The 20,691-nt window shown below is 39.9% G+C and overlaps 1 protein-coding gene across 1 annotated transcript in view; it reads right to left on the bottom strand.

Annotated features, from left to right (window-relative positions):
- Positions 1 to 20,691, bottom strand: part of LOC137657293 (son of sevenless homolog 2-like) — a 454,104-nt gene that overhangs the window by 234,448 nt on the left and 198,965 nt on the right. Inside the window, 3 exon segments of the mRNA XM_068391627.1 lie at positions 7,531 to 7,662; positions 7,820 to 7,976; positions 8,405 to 8,565. Coding sequence (XP_068247728.1) covers positions 7,531 to 7,662; positions 7,820 to 7,976; positions 8,405 to 8,565 — 450 coding nt within the window.

Below are 20,691 nucleotides of genomic sequence, written 5' to 3'. Positions count from 1 at the left end.
GAACTATCATAAAAAATGCCCGTTAAGCTCTTAAAACCTGCTAACTAATATAAAAAAAAAGTCACAGCTGTTTTCATAGTTCATTTGTTGGGATACATGTTAATTATGTGAATGTTTACTGTAAATGTAAGTGTTTTGTTTGATTTTATATACTTTAATGCTTATTTATTGTTAAGTAACATGTTTTATTTGCTTTTAACATTATTCTAGTGATATTATGACTTCAATACTAGCGGCAAACAGATGAAAAGTCAAACAAAATGACTCAAAACTGTATTTTTATTTTTCCATGTATCATTTTTGACAACCGAAGTAAATTTGAAACTGACTCAACTCAGAACAATATAAAGAAAGGAATACCTATACTCCACACAAGGGGATTTAATATGTAGTTCTTTCTCTTGGCTAAAACTAACAAATACAGTAGGGAAGATTAAAATTTAAAACTATAAATTCTTACCACAATCTGAATGGAGAATTTGTCTATTCATTTAAAGCTCATTAAAACTTGATAAGCACTCATAAAACTTTCAAGTTAAGTGATTCTAGAACACTACCTCTTGATTACCTACAATGAGCATTTTTTTCGTCAACCAACTTGCAAGTTTGTAAATATTTGTTACGAAGTACAATGATGAGGGTCAAGACTGGAAATAAAGTTACAAAATAAGACAATATTATGCAACATAATGTATGTCTTACACCAGTCAGTGCATCCCTGCATTACAAATAGCAAAAGATTTGGGACATAAAAGGGACCTGGAATTCCTGGCCATTACTGAATCTGAGATAACAATATACATGTATAGATTCTATTTATTGAAAGAGGCTATTTCTGCATACTATATTTGGGAGAATAAGAAGCTTCCAAAGTTACCTTACTCAACTTAATAAGGAATTTCTCAGCAATGAGGTTACATTGTTTGAAAATGAGATAATTACTCATTTTCAAAGTAGCCTTCTTCATCTTCCTGTATTGTATGATTAATTGAGGGGAAATCAGCTGAATTCCTGGTTTGTTTACAGCTGGAGTGAATGCAGGGATGCTGCGAATGCAGGTGAAGGACTCGTTTGTTAGTATAAAAAATACTGATATTTTAGGTATGAATCTAAAGAATTGATATAAAAGCAATATATGACAAATTAAATGTATTAATCCTATAAGGTACTAATGCCTCCATTTACTTTGTCGAAATACAATATAATTTAGGAGCACTTACTTTAGCAAATGGAGGAACTTAAGGATCTAGATTACCCACTTAGTCTATTGCCTCGCAATCTAGCTATCTTATAGGGCGACTAGGTTTGTGGCATGCTATGTTTCAGCAGTAGAAGGGTCTAAAGTAATTAAAGAATTTGAAGTTTACGAGAGGACTCGCATCTATGATATGTAACAGACTTTCAGAAGTCTTACCGAGAGAAACACTCGACTCAGGAGAGCTACGTTAGGTTAATGTGACAGTTAGGGCCTGTGTCATTTAAGAGAATTCACTGGACTATGGGCTTGACCAAAAGAAACCCAGCAATGTCAAGAGCTTATAAATAAGCTTAATTACTATCTAAAGTTGGTTGATTAAAGGAATCGTCTAAAGGTGGAGGCTTACCATTATCATCGTCATCTCTGCAACAATCGACTAAGCTAGTCTTCCCTGGCATTTCCCCTGAACTAACAGCAAGTTCCCTTTACCACTTTATCTGTTAACTTGGTTGGCAGTCATTACAATATATTATCATGAGAGGTAGTTTGAAGGAAACATCTTTTTTTTGCAGATAAACTTCCAGAAATAATAACTGTGCATACTCAACATGGTAATTGCTTAGAAAACCAGATAATATCTTAATGTGCAGTAATAAGCAATCAATTATTCTTTACAGATTCTCCTCTTTCCTCATACACATGACAACACTGAAATTACCAAATACTCCTTCGCTCAAGGGGCTAATTACTGTACTGTAAATGTTCGGCAGCTACTTTCTTCTTGGTAAGGGTAGAAGAGATTCTTTAGGTATAGTAAGCAGCTCTTCTCGGAGAAGAACACTCCAAAATCAAACCATTGTTCTCTAGTCTTGGGTAGTGCCATAGCCTCTGTACCATGGTCTTCCAGTTTTAGGTTAGAGTTCTCTTGCTTGAGGGTACACTTAAGCACACAATCCAATTTTTTTTTTTCTCTTCCTCTTGATTTTTTAAATAAGTGTTGGGCAGGCTTGATAGAAGGGCCATGGATACCTGGTGGTTTATCAAGAGGTTGTCTTTTCCTTATCCGATTCTTTTTCAGCTCTCAAAACCATCCTTACTGTCCTCCCTTCAGTTAAAGTGGCTATCTTGGAGGGTATTTAGCATGGTGTATTGGCTCCATGTTGACCAGTTTTTCCAAATTTTTTTCTATAATCTATGGGTTTGATCAATCATTTTATTTATTTTGCTGTACATATTGTTTTTGTTATTATTCTTGTTAATCTAGTTTTTAAATATGATGCCTTTTTTTATTACTATTAATTCTTATGCTGTCTGGAGACATTCAGCGAAATCCAGGATAAGTACGTCCTAGATTTCGTCAATGTCGTCTACTGTATTGCAGTATTTATGGTCTTCATGCAAATATTCAAGACCTTACAGATACATTCAACAGTATAATATTCAAGACCTTTCAGATGCGTTCAGACAGTATGATATTCTTTTGTGCTCAGAAACTTTGGTTTCTAATATGAGGCACTCATCTGAGCTCCTTATAACTGGTTTTTAAGATAATAATCTAGAAATGCAATACCAAACTTAGGACCAGGGGGATTGGTGGTGCATATGAGGACAGAGTACCCGACTTCTCATAAGTCCTGCTAGGAATGTAGATGTCATGAGATTCAGGTAATAAAAGTTTGTGGCAGGCATAACAACTTTTGTGTTCGATCTACCGGAATCAAGACATGGATGATTCTATCTTTGATTGTCCTCTTACCATTATGGCTAAGATACAAGAAGATGATAGAAAGGCCCTCTTTTGTCTTTGTTGGCCATTTAAATGCTCACCATAGGGAGTGGTTAAGTTCTGTTTCGCCTAGCGATCGCCATTGCTTAAGAGCTTTAGACTTTGCCTCTGAATCAGGCTGAAAGAAAATCTTAAGTGAAGCCACTCACAGGTCTGGTAACTGCATGGATCTAAAATACACTGACTCCCCTGGCATTATAACAAGTAAGGTTGGTTCTCCAGTCGGGACATCTGATCATGGCTTGCTTTCATTAGTAGTGAAGACTGAGCAGCCTGTCCCGGATGTACCATACTCAAGTAAGATTTATATGAAATTTCAAGCAGACTGGAATGGGATTTTGCATGTTCTTTTGGGCTTGAATTGGTCACAATTGTATAGCAGTGTTGATCCTGTTGTCCCTTTGAATGGAAATCTAGTCAACATAATTGACAGAAGTACCCCTTAACGTGTGTGAAGATGCCGAGTGAAGGATAAACGGCGGTTCAATGATGAATGTAGACGTGCTTATTTGGAGAAGCAGGAGGCCTATCATCTTTGGAAAGGTAACAGATCAGATTTGACCTGGAATAACTATACTCAGAGAGCTTTTGCTCAGAGAGTTTGTGCTTCAACTGAAAAGGAGTACAATCTAACCATAAAAGAAACCCTTTCTGGTATAACCCAGGAACGACCCTTAAATCTGCCCTCTTTGATATAGATGCAACAGTTCCTTCTTTACTTAAACCAGATGGCTCTATAACTCACTGTCCAAAGGAAAAGGTAACCCGTTTGGCCGAGGTGTTTGACAGTAAACAGAGTAATGAGAAACTTGAACTTCCTCATTCCTGTTTTCCTGAGGCTAAACTAACTAGTTTAGCTTTTTGATCTCGTGAAATTAGAGCTCTGTTGATGGACCTTGATGCTCATGGACTTGTACACCCAATTGATATTTTTCTTTTGTTTTTTATAATGACTGCAGATTTCTTAGCTCCAAAGTTATCTGTTATTTTGCGCAAGTTAGCATGAAGAAGAGCTTTTAGCACTTCCTGGAGAATTGGTAAGGTTACTCCACTATGTAAATACGTTTGTGGTAACTCAAGTCCAACGGATTACCACCCAATTACCCTAACTCCCATATTAACTAAAGGTTTTTAATGTCTTCTGGCAAAACATTGTAATAGGTTTGCAGAAGGTAATCATCTGTTACCTAGTTTGCAATTTGGTTTTCATAAAGGCCTTGGAACATGTGATGCCCTTCTTACAATTTCCAATGATGTAGAGAAATCCCTTAATTGTGGTCAGGAAGTTTGTATAATTGGCCTTGATTTTAGTGCCGCCTTTGACAATGTTACTCATAAGGCGCTTGTATTGAAACTCAAACAGTCGGAAGTGGGTGGGTCGTTTCTGAGCATTATAATTGAATTTTCAAGTATTAGATCTCACAGAGTTGTTGTTGATGGTTACCATAGTGAGTATAGGAATGTGTTATCTTGTGTTCCGCAGGGTAATGTTCTTGGCCCATTACTTTTCATACTATATACACATTACATTTGGTTTGGCCTAGAAAACAAAGCTTGTTGCATATGCAGATGATGCTACTCTCTTTGCATCAATTCCATCTCCTGAATGTAGATCTGGGGTTGCTGAATCCCTTAATAGAGATCTAGCTAAAATTAGTGCACGGTGCAAATTATGGGGTATGAAGCTGAATCCTAACAAAACTCAAAGTAGGTCAAGGACAGGGGCTCCTCAACATCCGGATCTCAGTATTGATAATGTTTCTTAACTTTGTATGACTCTTTCTCGTCTTAATTTGTTGGACAAGAACTTACGGTCTATTAAATTTCTTATTCCTGATCTAGATATTAATCTTTGACACCATGGTTCCATTAGTTCATTATGCATACTGCATAAGACTTTTCATAATTCTGACAATCCTTTACATTTAGATCTTTCTGGACAGTTCCATCCTGTTCGTAATACTAGGCATGTAGTTAATTTTAATAGTCAGGCCTTCTCCATCATGAGGCTCAATACTACACAGTATTCTAGAAGTTTTATTCCAGCTGTGACCAAGTTGTGGAATGATCTTCCTAATTGGGTGGTTGAATCGGCAAAACTTCAAAAGTTCAAACTTGCAGCTAATGTTTTTATGTTGAACAAGCTGACATAAGTCTTTTTATAGTTTATATATGACATACAGTATCTGTTCTGATGTTGTTACCGTTTTTAAAATATTTTATTGTTAATTTTTTCTTATATCATTTATTTCCTTATTTCCTTTCCTCATTGGGCTATTTTTCCCTGTTGGAGCCCTTGGGCTTAAAGCATCTTACTTTTCCAACTAGGGTTGCAGCTTGGATAATAATAATAATAATAATAATAATAATAATAATAATAATAATAATAACAATAATAATAATAATAAACCAAGCTCCTGGAGAAGAAGCAATACAGTATAAATAGCAAGTGAGCGTTGACATAAGAAATTTTATTATTAGCATTGCTTTTTATACTCACCTGATGTTCATGTACATGTTCCCTCTTTCTCACTGACTAATGTCAAGAGGATAAGGATTTAGTTTTGACTAAGATTCGCAAAAGACAAAGATGACTGTGGCATACCCAAGCTGAAGTTATTAACATTAATCACAAGATTGACTCAATCCTGTATTAACCCGTTAGCCACGATGACTTTCGTTGAAAGTCAAACATTGCCAGATACAATACACTTCGACGTACTGGATACACCATACATCATTTACAAATATAAACAGAGTTAAAATCACTCGTATATCCTACAGAAGAGTACAACACAGTAGTATATCATACCTCGAATATTTCACTAACAAAGCTCCTCCCCACCTTGATCTTAGCCCCTCCTCCACCTTGCTCTATCCCACTAACAAAGACTTTGTGATTCTAGCCTTTATTCATGATTGTGCAAGGGTTATTTTATCATGTCTTCAAATTAACATGCATAATTACACCTCTCTTTTCAGCCAACGGCAACATGCCCTGCAGGAAGCATTCCTCTAACCCCCTAACATTCCTCAGAGTAGAGATGTAGTTACCCTCACATCTCGCCCAACCATCCACTGAGACACTTAGGATTCTAGTCTTTATTTATGATTATGTGACGGCTATTTTAGTATATTTCTATGTTTGTAAACTCACACTCACACACTCACTCTAGGCCAATACAAAAGAAATAAAATGAGTCCTTGCATCTTTTGAAGATGAAAATGAAACATGTTTCTTCTGTCATCAGAATATAAGATGTTTATCATATGCCTCATAATAATACATTATAGTAGGCTTTTTGTGTCTAAGGAAACAAATGGATACTTTCTTTATATTTCTGTATAAGGTATGAGTAAGTTCTGTTACCGACAAGTAGTTTTATATCTTACGATGGCTATTTATCATGGAATTACTAAGTAACCAAATAATCATTGCAAAATCAATATAAAGTTTTCCTTTACACACAGAATAACAGTGCTTTACTATTATTTAGAGTAAAATAATATAAAATAAATTTCTTGAAAATCATTCTAAAGTATAACTTCATAACGAAAAAAATTTTGGTTGTTTAGAGTGAAATACAGTTAAAAATAAAGAAAACTTTTGACAAATTTATTCTGTTACCAGAAGCAAAACAAATAAATGTGGAAATGTAGGTTATGACAGAATAAATGTGCATGTATATCTGATGATGCCAAATCTCTTATGCAGCTACTGAGGGGAGATCTGCTGCCTCATAGTGAAGGGGTTAAGAGGCTAAAGCCTATTCAACGGAAAGTTGAGCAGACATTTTTAGTTTTAGGGTATATGTTGATATAAAACCGTTTTCAACGTAGAAGCATTATGAACATCAGAGGAGTATAATAATAAATTCGATAAACATTCCACTTTTGCATAACTTTGATAAAATAAGATTGTTTGAACATTATAAACCAGCCTCTCTGAAATATGGTTATCAGATGCCACATACAAGCAGGGACAACCAAAGTTTAAATGCTTGTCATCTTTATCATTTGCAAAAACAACAATAGTGAAGGCAATAATGAGGTAACAAGAAAGCAATCTCGATGCAAAGGATAAATAATTTTAAGTGACAACTATTAAACAAGCTGAAGATGGATTGACTTATCATGAAGGTTCACACTTCTAATTATAAACTTACAAAAGTACCAAATTACTAATTATATCATAATAAAAGGCTCTAAATTTGTCATGTACACCAAAAGTTAAGTACAGTAAATCTGCCTTACACCAAAACTGTAACTGTTTAAAATTTAACACATAAAAATGATAAACCAAATTAACCTATTTACCACAATCTTTTAGTTCCAGGTAATTACTGAGAATATTTCATAGGTAAGAAATCTTTCCTTTTTGAGGCATTTTACATTGAAACATTGGATAAAATTAATTAAAAAGACAAAACAGAAACTAGTATGAATTCAGAGAAACCAACAAAAATATATTCCTAGAAACTAAAAGTTTTTCATTCAAACCTCAAATGCTAAATTTAGAGCTTAGTATAATTAAAACCAAACTTACATTTAAAGAAGTACCTCCAGCAGTTATGGGCAGTATGCTTTCCCAATCCTTTTCTTCCAAACGGATATGCCACTTTGGAGAAGGTGGCGATCTATTATGACTAAAGGTGATCTCTCTCTGCTCCTCATTACACTGAAATAAAAATTTCAATGAGTTACTCAAGAAATAATGGAAATTTGAAGAATGTCTCATGACAATTAGTAAAAATCATATAGCTCTTTATGAATTTGATATTTCAAAACTTGACAGACAATGTTAAGAAAAAAAGGTAGAACTCTTTGTAACTTACCCGTCTCTGAATAATTTTAGTAATAGATTCAACCCATTTACGCATAGATTTCCCTTTAACTTTGTCTAAAAAATTGGTAAGGTTTTCTAACAGTTGCTTGTCACGTTCAAAATCGTAGAAATGGTAATCAACCCAGTGCCGTAGAACATTCAATACTCTGTAATGGTTAAAATATTTATATTTTCTCAAATTCATATTACATTTCATTAAAATTAGTAGTTCATAAACTAGTAATCAAAATCTTCAAAGGGAAACCTACTGAAATAAAGATTACTAAATTAATATTAATTTATACTTCACTTTTGTCTATATACTTAACAATATGAAATCAATCTAATATTTCTAAGACAAATAATTTTGGAAAGCAATCTATCTTGCATTATCTTTGAACCCACAAAATGTTTCAATAAAATTTCATCGTAAATAGATTTTGACTCAGTGTCAAAAGGAATGAATATAGCTTTTTGAAAATACCAAAAATAATTAAAGCAATGAAAAATTATAGAAAAATTATTTAAACTTCACAATACTGTAAACATATAAAATATATCAAGATACCCAAATTTCTAAATTATAATACAATACCTGAATTGGACTGGTTGTGAATATTCTTTACGGAAGCGCTTAAGGCTTTCTCTTTGTATAGAAAGTTGCTGATTTTTTACTTCTTCTGTTTCCTCCTCACTAACTGATGGAAGTTCAGGCTCAGGTATATCAAAACGTAGAATAAGCAGTTCTAACAACTCCTACAAAGTAGAGCATTGAATAAAGAAAATAAGAACAGTACCCCAATTCTACTTAGCATTCTATTACAATGGACACCAATAAATGGTAGGCAACTACAAATTCCTACAAAACAGTTATAATGGCTACAAGAGTATTCTTATATAATTCCTAATTTTACAAACTACATACAGTACACCTCAAATATTAAAACTATAAAATATAGTAATAAAATACATAAGCATCTATTAATCTACTAACTGAATATCAAAGAGTAGAAACCAGCGAACAAATTAATTTCAGTTTCACCATTAAATATATATACTGTCATACAGTATTCTTATGTAATTAATGTCACAAAAGATAACCGAGATGCAAAAAGTACAAAACTTTAATCAAGAGGATCTTCAAATTTTATTTTGTGGCTTTATAATTACTGAATATTAATTTCAATATAAACATTTGGATATTTTTTATTCTCATTACATGCAAAAATAGGTCATATTACATATAAAGTAAATATGAACACAAAAATATGCACTAGAACCTAAATGATTAAGAATGAGAATGGAGGATGAACCCTCCAAGATTGTTCCAGATTTTATAAAATCAGGGAGGCTGTAATTCAATATCAAGAGTTGAATGACCTCATAAACCTGCCATCTTCCACAAAGATCAAAAACTTCAACTGTTCTCATATTCATCTGCGGGGTTAATTAACAGCCTTTGGCATGCATTTGGTTCATTGATGTTACCTTTTTCTATTTAATCAATTCCACTGACACTAAGGCAACAGCTGAGAAGCTGGGAGAGAAGTGTTTAGACCTTGCTGGCCACCCATGTACTTTCTGAATGTGTGTGTGTTTCATATCCCTTTGGCAAAGTAAAAGTATTTGCAATAAACTTTGTTCAGAATTCCAAAGTAACCCTCAGGGAATTTGCAAATCCCGTCTCCAAAAGAAGTATGGATTAAAGAAGATCTCTGCTCCATATCAAGCTTATATGGAGGAATAGCATTGACATCTCTTGCAAATCTGAGATACTCAATAATCAAGAGGATCCCCCTAAAGTAAAGTGTCTCCCACTAACGGATGAGGCTACAGTTCAACACACCAGACTGCCCGTATTCAGGTTCTAATCTGGATGGCAGCAGATCATATGGCATTCCCAGATACTGATATAATTTAGTATGATTGGAAGATTGAGAATATGTTGATGCCTGCTACTGGTACTTCAACTATTGCACCATCTTCAATTCTACCAAGTATTGCTTGAAGCTGCAAATCATCACACCCATGTTCAAGCCAAAGATGCAGCTACCATGTTAAGTGTCCTATCCTGTGCTTCACACTGTAAGTGTGATGCTGTTGACAGCTGTGCAAATAAGCACACAAAATCCATGAAGCTCTGCCGTCAGTTTGAGGACCACAGCGATGTAAATGATGACGATTATGACGAACATAAGGAAAATTATAATTACTGAATACAAATTATGTGAATGACACTGCACATGCATAACATCTTTCTCTGCGTCTATATTACAGTTATCCCTATATATTGAGTGTTTGGAATGTTCCAATTCTCCTTTTAGAGTAACAGCCTCTGAGTGCCTTTTTACTGACGAATAGACTCATATTAAACTCTTATTTTATTAGATGAATAAAAAAATTTCCCCAAGGATGTCAAGGTGCACTTGGTTAATTCTAAATACTGTATATATGTTCTGGAGAATCATTTTATGAAAAAAAATTGTAATCGTACGGTATGTCACGGGGTTTGTCTCCTTGACTAAATGGTTCATCTAACCAGATTTCTTAGACATTTAACTGCAGATAGTCCATTTCTATGGATCATCTCCCTTGTGCCCCATACCGGTCAATTAACCCAATCACTCAGATGACATACTAACACTAGAGTTATTAGGTTTTTGACTGGTCAGACAATACTGTGCTACATTGGCTCCCTCTCTCTGATTACGGCTCATTTTGTCTTTGCCTAGACATACACCGAATAGTCTGGCCTATTCTTTCCACATTCTCAACTGTCCTCATACACCTGACAACACTGAGATTACCAAACAATTCTTCGCCCAAGGGGTTGACTAATGTATGTGATTGTTCAGTGGCTATTTTTCTCTTGGTAAGGGTAGAAGAAACTTTTTAGCTATGGTAAGCAGCTCTTCTAGGAGAAGGACACTCCAAAATCAAACCATTGTTCCTTAGCCTCGGGTAATACCAAAGCCTCTGTACCATGGCCTTCCACTGTCATGGATTAGAGTTCTCTTGCTTGAGGATCTTATTTCTCTTCCTGCTGTTTTTCTTTTAAGTTTTTATAGTTTATATATGAAAGATCTAATTTAATGTTGTTACTGTTCTAGGTATATTTAATTTTGATTGTTTATTACTTCTCTTCTAGTTTTTTATTTCCTTCTTTCCTTTCCTCACTGGGCTATTTTTCCCTGTTGGAGCCCTTGGGCGTATAGCATTTTTCTTTTCCAACTAGGGTTGTAGCTTAGCTTATTATAATAATAATAATACATTGTACGTTAAAATATGTGAGGTACATGAGTGAACGACGTACCAAAAACATCATTTACAAATATAAACCATCTGAGTTAAAAATTATTCATTTATCCTATCAAAATGTAGGGTAACCAACGAAACCCACTATCCAATGCACACAAGGATGCTGACGTTGTAGACTACTAAAAAAATATCCTGCCAGTCAAAGACATTTATGATATGCTACAACAACCCTTTGGGCTAGGGTGTGAAGGACCAGAATTACCATTACTAAGAGATTCACTGGACTTATTTAGTTTAACAAAGGAAGCAAGTGATGCTCATTACTATCAATAGATAGCTGAACTTGTATTGTCCAAAGGTAGAGGAATGTTACTATCATAATCATCTAACAATCTCTCCAGATTTCCCCTGAAGTAACAAGTTTCCTTTTATGCTTAGAACCGTTAACTTAATCGGCAAACTTTTCCCTGAGTGGTACTTAAGAGTGAAATTCACTCTTCAAAATGATTACTTACATAACAGTATTCTCCCAACACAATACACAAAGGGAATGAGGATCATGATCTCCCTGTGATAATTCCCGTGGACATTCCAAGCAATAATCTGCCAGAAAGCCAGTGCCATTTTCGGTGATCTCGTGCTTGCTCAGGCCGAAGCCAACGCAGGAGAAGGAACATCAAAGCAAAGCAGGAACCTTCAGAGTTCAGGGCTTCTTGTGGGTGGTTTGAAAAATTTAAGGGACGTTCAGGCATTAATTCAGTGGTGCGTCATGGGGAGGCTGCAAGCATGGAAACGAAAGAGGCCGAGGCCTCTGTTAAGACGTTCGACGAGTTGACTGTCCGGGAAGGCTACAGTACCCAACAAGTCTTCAATTGAAACGAGACTCGGCTTTTTTGGAAATAAATGCCTCGTCGAATGTACATCACGGCAGAAGAAAAGAGGCTACCTGGTCATAAGCCTATGAAGGAGAGACTTACCCTTGCACTCTGTGCAAATGCCAGGTGAAACCCCTGCTGGTGTATCACTCCGATACTCCTCGAGCCTTCAAGACACACAAAGTTATTAAGGAGCATTTAAACATCTTGTGGAGGGCTAAAGAAAAAGCCTGGGTAACAAGACAATTGTTTATCAAGTAAATAAATATGAAGTTTTTATGATAAAACAAAGTTTTATGAATACTTACCTGGCAGTTATATATACATAGCTAATTATCTCTATTTCGGCAGAATTTTTCTAAAACTAGGCAACCGCCTTGTGGTGGTTGGGTGGTAACACCCGTCAAAGGGTGGTAGGAGGAATCATTCCCGTTCTCTGTTCTTCAGTTCATCTATGCCCGACCTGTCTCCTGAGGGGAGGTGGGTGGGCCTTCGAATGTATATATAACTGCCAGGTAAGTATTCATAAAACTTTGTTTTATCATAAAAACTTCATTTTTACGAATAGAACTTACCTGGCAGTTATATATACATAGCTGATTAACACACTTGGAGGAGGGTGATAGACAGTAACATCGTTGGGGAAACAACCAAAAAAGTTGTAGGATAAATAAACACCTTGATTCCTTACCTGCTAAGGTAGCTGACTTCAAAGGTTCCTGCCTCTTGAGTCGCTTTCCCTTAGGAGTGTCAGCCAGGATGTGACCTGCAGTGCTGAAAACACTCAATCGAGTCTGTCAACGGGGTGAGACCAACAATCTGACTAGACTTCAGGACTACCTATTGCCCAAAATAAAAAACCGCAACTTTACCAAACCAACCACCTAACATTTGCAAAGTAGATAAAAATGATCTAACTAGACTGAGGTGACTGTACACAAGTCGAAGTCCTCAGACAACCAATAAAAAATACACCAACCTATGCACAAGTAAACAAAACTAAGGTTGAGGGGAGGTAGTAACTCCTTTGCCTAATACAGAAGCCGTAGCTACGTATGGTCCCAAGGTATAACATTTCTCATAATCCACCCTCACCTCTCTGAGGTAATGAGAGGCGAACACAGAGTTGCTCCTCCAGAATGTCGCATCCATAATTTGACGGAGCGACATGTTCTTGCGGTAAGCAAGCGAGGTCGCAATGGCCCTCACTTCGTGGGCTTGCACTTTTAAAAGTCCGAAGTGTTCCTCCTCACACAAGAGATGCGCTTCTCTTATCACTTCCCTCAGGAAAAAGGATAAAGCGTTCTTGGAAAGGGGCTTTTGAGGATCTTTCACAGAACACCACAGGGAGCTAGAAGAGCCTCTCACACTTTTTGTGCGAGACAAGTAGGTCTTGAGGGCTCGTACTGGACAGAGCAGCCTCTCTTGCTCCTGACCCACTAGGTTGGTCAAGTTAGGAACCTCAAAGGTCCTCGGCCAGGGCTTAGAAGGGTTCTCGTTCTTAGCGAGAAAGTCTAATCTCAAGGCACAAACTGCCCCATTCAGATTGAAGCCTACCTGTTTTTCAATTGCATGGACTTCACTAACTCTTTTAGCTGTTGCTAAGGCCAAAAGAAAGAGGGTCTTCTTGGTAACCTCCCTAAGGGGAGCCTGTGATATGGGCTCAAATCTCTTGGTGCACAGAAATTTAAGAACTACATCAAGGTTCCAAGAAGGGGGCTTTAACTGGGTCTGCTTGGTCGTCTCAAAAGACTTCAAGAGGTCATGTAAGTCCTTGTCGCGAGACAAGTCCAAGCCTCTATGCCGACAGACGGAAGAGAGCATACTTTTGTACCCTTTGATAGTGGACACAGCTAGCTTAGCGTCCTGTCTGAGGTACAACAAGAAATCCGCAATCTGGCTCACAGAGGTAGTGGATGAGGAAATCTTGTGCTTCCTACACCAAGCCCTAAAAGTCTCCCACTTGGACTGGTAGACCCTCTGCGAAGAGACCCTCCTCGCTCTGGCGATAGCTTTCGCAGCTTGCGCTGAAAAGCCTCTCGATCTGACGAGCTTCTCGATAGTCTGAAGGCAGTCAGATTGAGAGCGAGGGGGTTTTGATGATATCTCTCGAAGTGGGGTTGTCTGAGCAGATTTGGACTTGCAGGGAGGCTTCTTGGAAAGTCCATCAACAAGTCCACCACCTCCGTGAATCATTCCCTCACCGGCCAGAACGGAGCTATCAGGATCATCCGTCCCGAATCGAGGAGGGCGAATTTCCTGACTACCAGATTGATGATCTTGAACGGGGGAAAAGCATAAGTGTCCATCCCCGTCCAATCCATCAAAAAGGCGTCTACTGCTATTGCCTCTCTGTCCGGAACTAGGGAGCAATAGATGGGGATCCTCTTGGATAAATTGGAGGCGAAAAGATCGATGAGGGGTCTCCCCCACAGCCTCCAGAGACTCTGACAGACCTGTTGGTTGAGGGTCCATTCTGTGGGAAGGACCTGCCCTTTCCTGCTGAGCATGTCCGCCCTCACATTCTTCTGTTCCTGAACAAACCTCGTCAGCAGGCTTATCCTGTTCTCCTTCGCCCAAAGAAGGAGCTCTCTTGCTGTCTCGAAGAGAGACAGAGAGTGAGTCCCTCCTTGCTTCCTGATGTAAGCAAGAGCTGTGGTGTTGTCTGAGTTGACCTCCACAATCTTCCCAGACACCAAGTCCTTGAAGGCCTTTAGCCCCAGAAAAATGGCCATCAGCTCCTTGTTGTTGATGTGCCATCCCAGCTGAATTCCTTCCCAATCGCCTGAGACCTCCTTGCTTTCTAGTGTTGCCCCCCAGCCTGACTCTGATGCGTCTGAAAACAACACTAGGTCTGGGTTCTTCTTGTGTAAGGAGATCCCTTCCCCTAACAAGGTTGGGTCCAGCCACCACTTCAGAAGAGTCTTGACTTCTATTGGAATGGGGAAGGAAAAGGAGTCTTCCTGCATCTTTCTGTTCCATGTCTTCGAAAGAAAGTGCTGAAGAGGCCTTAGGTGGAGTCTCCCCAGAGAGACAAACAGTTCGAGGGAGGACAGAGTCCCCAGCAAACTCATCCACTCCTTCGCTGTGCATCTCTTCTTGTCCAGGAAAGTTCTGACTTTTACGAGACACTTGGCCTGTCTTTCCTGAGAGGGAGAAGCCCGAAAAAGAACTGAATTCAGAACTATCCCCAAATAGAGAATAGTCTGACTCGGTCTGATCTGAGACTTCTCCCTGTTGATGACCAGGCCTAGATCCTGAGCCATCATAAAAGTCTTCCGTAAATCCTCCAGACATTTCTCCCTCGATCGTGCACGAATCAGCCAATCGTCCAGATAGAAGGATATCCTTATCCCTTCCTGATGCAGCCAACCTGACACATTCGCCATTACCCTGGTGAAGACTTGAGGAGCCGTGCTGAGACCGAAGCAAAGAGCTCTGAATTGGAAGCACTTGCCCTCCATTACAAACCTCAGGTACTTCCTCGAAGTCGGATGGATGGGGACATGGAAATATGCGTCCTGCAAGTCGAGGGACACCATCCAGTCCCCTGGACGTACTGACGCCAGCACCGACTGAGTCGTCTCCATGGAGAACTTTGTCTTCTCCACAAATACGTTGAGCGCGCTGACATCCAGGACGGGTCTCCATCCGCCCGAGTTCTTGGGGACCAGAAACAGGCGATTGTAAAAGCCTGGGGAGACTAGATCCCGAACCGGTTCTATCGCCCCCTTGTCTAGCATTTGGTTGACAAGGTCTACTAGAGCCTTCTGTTTCCCAGGATCTGAGTACCGGGCTACTAAGGCCAGCGGAGCATCTGCGAGAGGAGGTTTTTTCAGAAAGGGGATCTTGTATCCTTCCTTGATGACTGAGAGGGACCAGGTGTCCGCCCCTCTCCTCTTCCAGGACTGCCAAAAAACCTGACAGTCTTGCGCCTACCGTCTGGAGGAGACGAACTTCATTTCCTGGAGCGAGGTCTGAAAGAACCCCTGGTAGATCTTGGTCCTGAATCTTGCCTTCTCCCTCTAAAATCTGATCTTGAAGTAGTCCTGCCCCGAAAGGGCTGCTGGAATCTCCTTTCCTCCCGTTTCAAAGAAGAAGGAGGGGCTGCAAAGGGCTTACGAGCAGAACGAGATAAAAGGTCTTGGGTGGCTTTTTGGGCCAGAGAACGCGTAATGTCATTAACCAGAGACTCGGGAAAAAGATGTTGAGAGAGGGGGGCGTAAAGAAGCTCAGACTTTTGAGCATTGGTAACAGACCTAGAAGCAAAAGAGCAAAGCAGAGCTCTCTTCTTTAGGACCCCAGCTGAGAACAGAGCAGCCAACTCATTCGCCCCATCTCTGAGGGCCTTATCCATACAGGACATAATGCTCGTAAGGTCCCTAGATCCATCCATCTGTTCAGTTTTCCTTGCGAGAGTCCCAAGCGACCAGTCTAGGAAACTAAAAACCTCAAAGGCTCTAAAAATACCTTTGACGAGATGATCCAGCTCCGACATTGACCACATGACCTTGGCTGAGTTGAGAGCATGCCTTCTAGCAGAGTCCACTAAACCAGAGAAGTCACCCTTGGAGGAGGAAGGCACTCCCAGACCCAAAGGTTCTCCAGTTGCATACCACATACCCGCTCTTGAAGCAAGACGAGCTGGTGGAAACGAGAAGGAAGTCTTAACTGTTTGTCTCCGCTCCATCATCCAGTCATCAATCTTCGAGAGAGCCTTCTTTGCGGAGATAGACAGCTTCATCTTGATGAAGGCCGACTGTTTCTTGGCCTTCTTTCTGTTAAATTGGGACTGAGGAGATTGAGGGGCAGCAGGTTGGAATTCCTCTCCAAAAAGTTCAAGAAGGGAGCGAGAGAGAACTTTGTAATCTCCCACAGCATCGGCAGGATTATCATCGTCATCAGAAACATCCTCGAGGGCCTGATCCACATCTGCAATATCCTTCGAAAGAGGAGAATCCTTAGAACCCGACAAGGGCAAATCAAAGGCATCATCCTGCAAAAGACGGGTTGCATCCTGGAGTCCCGCGCTAGAAGAATCCTTGGAACGAGAGGCAGTATCGTCCCGAAGAGGCAGGGTGGTATCGCCCTGGGACCGAGAACGAGAGGCAGAGTCGTTCTGTCGTCGAGAGCGAGAGGCGGTATCGTCATGGCGGCGAGAATGAGAGGCGGTATCGTCGTGGCGGCGAGAATGAGAGGCGGTATCGTCGTGGCGTCGTGAACGAGAGGCGGTATCGTCGTGGCGTCGAGAACTAGGGTCGGTATCGTCGTGGCGTCGTGAACGAGAGGAGGTATCGTCGTGGCGAAGCGAACGAGAGGAGGTATCGTCGTGGCGAAGCGAACGAGAGGAGGTATCGTCGTGTCGAAGCGCACGGGAGGCGGTATCGTCTTGGTATCGAGAACGAGAAGCAGCTTCGTTCGATAAGGTATCGTCCCGGTATCGAGAACGAGAAAACGTATCGCCCTGGTATCGCGAAGAAGTATCGCCTGGCGCAAGCACACATTCCTCATCCTGGCGTAGAGAGGAAGAAGTTCTCTTTAAAGAAGAACTCCGTTCTCTCTTAGAAGCAGACTTCTTAATCGGCAACGAGTCGTCTTTACGTCTGTCAGACTGGGCGTGAGGGCGGCTAAAGGCTTGTACTAAAGTCAAAAGTTGTTCCTGCATGACAGACATAAAGGATTAGCAACATCAGCTGGGTCTTGCGGATCCGAAGGGGGGGGCTGACGAATAACACTCGTATCTTCGGCAGCAGGCTTCGTCCTTTTCACAGGCACGGAGTCGAAATCATCCTCCGACGGACAAGGTTCATAACTGCTAGAACCGGGAGAGAAAGAACGAGACCGTTCGTCGCGGTTCCATCTCCTCTTAGTAGGTCTTGAAGCTTCATACTTCCATTTACGTCTGGACGAATTCGGAGAAGAAAACAACACATCCGACTCGTCTTTCCCGTGACGGTCAAGAGCAGCCTGGGAATAGACAACAGGACTGTCTGAGGCGACGGCTGACCGAGGGTACGTACCTCTCACCCCCTTTCGGTCATCGACGTACCTTCTCCCTTGGTCCTGGGAGCTTGGTAGAGGTCTAGGCCTAGGGGTATGACAGATTCGGTCGGTCGCCACCTCCACTGCACTAACACAAGCACTTTCACTTTCCTTACCTTTAAAGGCCTCCAGCTGTTCTTTAATGGCCTTCAACTCGGCCGCCAGGCTAGCGTACCGAGGGTCATCCGTAGATACGGAACCTGTAGTAGGTGCAGGAGTTACTACCTCAAGGGAAGGATCAACTTCCAAAGAGGAATCAATAATAGGATCAATAGATAAATCTACGCTAAGTTCGTCTTCCTTACCACTAACAGACTTAGACTTAGACCTAGAAGCTCTCCTAACTCTATCGAGCTCTAGCTTACGCACATAGCGCTTCATAATTAACCAATCTTTCTCATCCAAAACCTTACATTCCCCGCACCTATTATCAAGGGCACAAACAAAACCCCTACAATGAGAACAAACAGTGTGAGGATCAACCGCCATTTTGGGAAGTCTCACCTTACATTCCTCATTCGCACAGATACGGTAATGACTCTTTTCACTCATAATGAAACACAGCAAACAAAAAAACTAAGAGAAAACAAAATACAACGATCGCCAAAACCCCAAATCAGAGTACTTCACCAAAAAAAGCAGACTGGTACACCGAGCAGGGAAATCGAAGAAAAAACTCTTAATGACGGACCAACGTGTTATCGATCCGGCCCCGACTGTGAAAAAGTATTTGGAAGAGAAGCGCCTCCCTATGGAATGCCTGCTGGTGCAGGACAATGCCCCTGCCCACCCTCATTCCCTTCATGAAGGTATTGCAGTACAATATTCCTTCATCAAGATTCTCTATCTTCCACCGAACACCACCCCTCTCCTCCAGTCCATGGACCAGCAAGTGATTTCAAACTTTAAGAAGCTTTATACAAAATATCTCTTCAAGAGATGTTTCAAAATCATTGAGAGCACAAACCTCACCCTTCGTCAATTTTGGAAGGAGCATTTTGATATTGTCATATGCCTCAAAATGATCGATCAAGCTTGGCAGGAGGTTTCGAGACACACCTTGAACTCTGGTTGGAAGAAGCTGTGGCCCGAGGCTGTCTCCGCACGAGATTTCGAGGGCTTCCACGCAGACCAAATTGAAGACGATTCCGAAAATGTTGACGATCCTGAACCTGTTGCTCAATCTGAAGTTGCCGAGATCGTTACACTCGGGAAGTCCATGGGTCTGGAAGTTGATGAGCCGACATCAATGAGCTTATACAGGAGCACCAAGAAAAACTTACGACGGATGACCTGAAGGAGTTAGAGGCCATGCAAGTAAACATCATTCAGGAAGAGTACAGCGGGGGCGAGGAGGATGACCCATTGATAACGGCAGAAATTAAAGAGGGTCTAGATAGCTACTTTAAAATGGTGGCTCTCGTAGAAAAGACACACCCAGAAAAAATTCTCACAGGTCGTGCGCTTGAGTACTGTAATGAAGTTTGCCCGAGTTATTTCAGGAAAATTTTAAGAAGAAGGCAGAAACAAACATCTTTGGATGAATATTTTAGTGAGAGGCCTTTGGTAGAAGCATTAAATTTAGAGGATAGAAAATTAAGTAAAAAAAAAAAAATAGAAAAGGGAAAAATTTTTTTTTATTTTAAGTTTATCGTAAAGTTAAGTGTAATATTTCCTGCCATTTGTAGATGCATTTCCTAAAGTTAAGTGTTAATGTTTTCTGTCCTTTATAAATCTGATTTGTACAGTTAAGTGTTTATGTTTTCTGCCACTTGTACGTAAAAATTTTCCGCCGTTTTCATCCTCCTTAACCGCCCAGCACTTCGCTCTCGGATATCACCTCACTCCAAAGGTAAGGTTCCACATTTTTGTTACTGTATTTTTACTGTTTGCTCTAATTAAATTCTTCTTTTTTCAGATTATCAATGTTAATTTATTATTAAATGTGGTGCACATCCTTTTTACAATAATTTAATATGGTGTTTTTCTAGGGTCTGGAACGAATTAGGCTATTTACATGTATAGGTAGTAGGTTGGCCAAGGCACCAGCCGCCCGTTGAAATACTACCGCCAGAGAGTTATGGGGTCCTTTGACTGGCCAGACAGTACTACGTTGGATCCTTCTCTTTGGTTACGGTTCTTTCTCTTTGCCTACACATACGCCGAATAGTCTGGCCTATTCTTAACAGATTCTCCTCTGTCCTCACACACCTGACAACACTGAGGTTACTAAACAATTCTTCTTCGCTCAAGGGGTTAACTACTGCACTGTATTTGTTCTGTGGCTACTTTCCTCTTAGTAAGGGTAGAAGAGACTCTTTAGCTATGGTAAGCAGCTCTTCTAGGAGAAGGACACTCCAAAATCAAACCATTGTTCTCTAGTCTTGGGTAGTGCCATAGCCTCTGTACCATGGTCTTCCACTGTCTTGAATTAGAGTTCTCTTGCTTGAGGGTACAATCAGGCACACTATTCTATTTAATTTCTCTTCTTGTTTTGTTAAAGTTTTCATAGTTTATATAGGAAATATTTATTTTAATGTTACTCTTCTTAAAATATTTTATTTTTCCTTCTTTCCTTTCCTTACTGGGCTATTTTCCCTGTTGGGGCCCCTGGGCTTATAGCATTTTGCTTTTCCAGCTAGGGTTGTAGCTTAGCAAATAATAATAATAATAATAATAATAAGGCGACTCGCTACACGAAAAATCA

Source organism: Palaemon carinicauda, chromosome 18 (genome assembly GCF_036898095.1).
Source record: "Palaemon carinicauda isolate YSFRI2023 chromosome 18, ASM3689809v2, whole genome shotgun sequence".
In the NCBI taxonomy this organism is placed as follows: Eukaryota; Metazoa; Arthropoda; class Malacostraca; order Decapoda; family Palaemonidae; genus Palaemon; species Palaemon carinicauda.
Note: the sequence above shows the minus strand (reverse complement) of the source record. Positions and strands in the feature narration are given on the sequence as shown.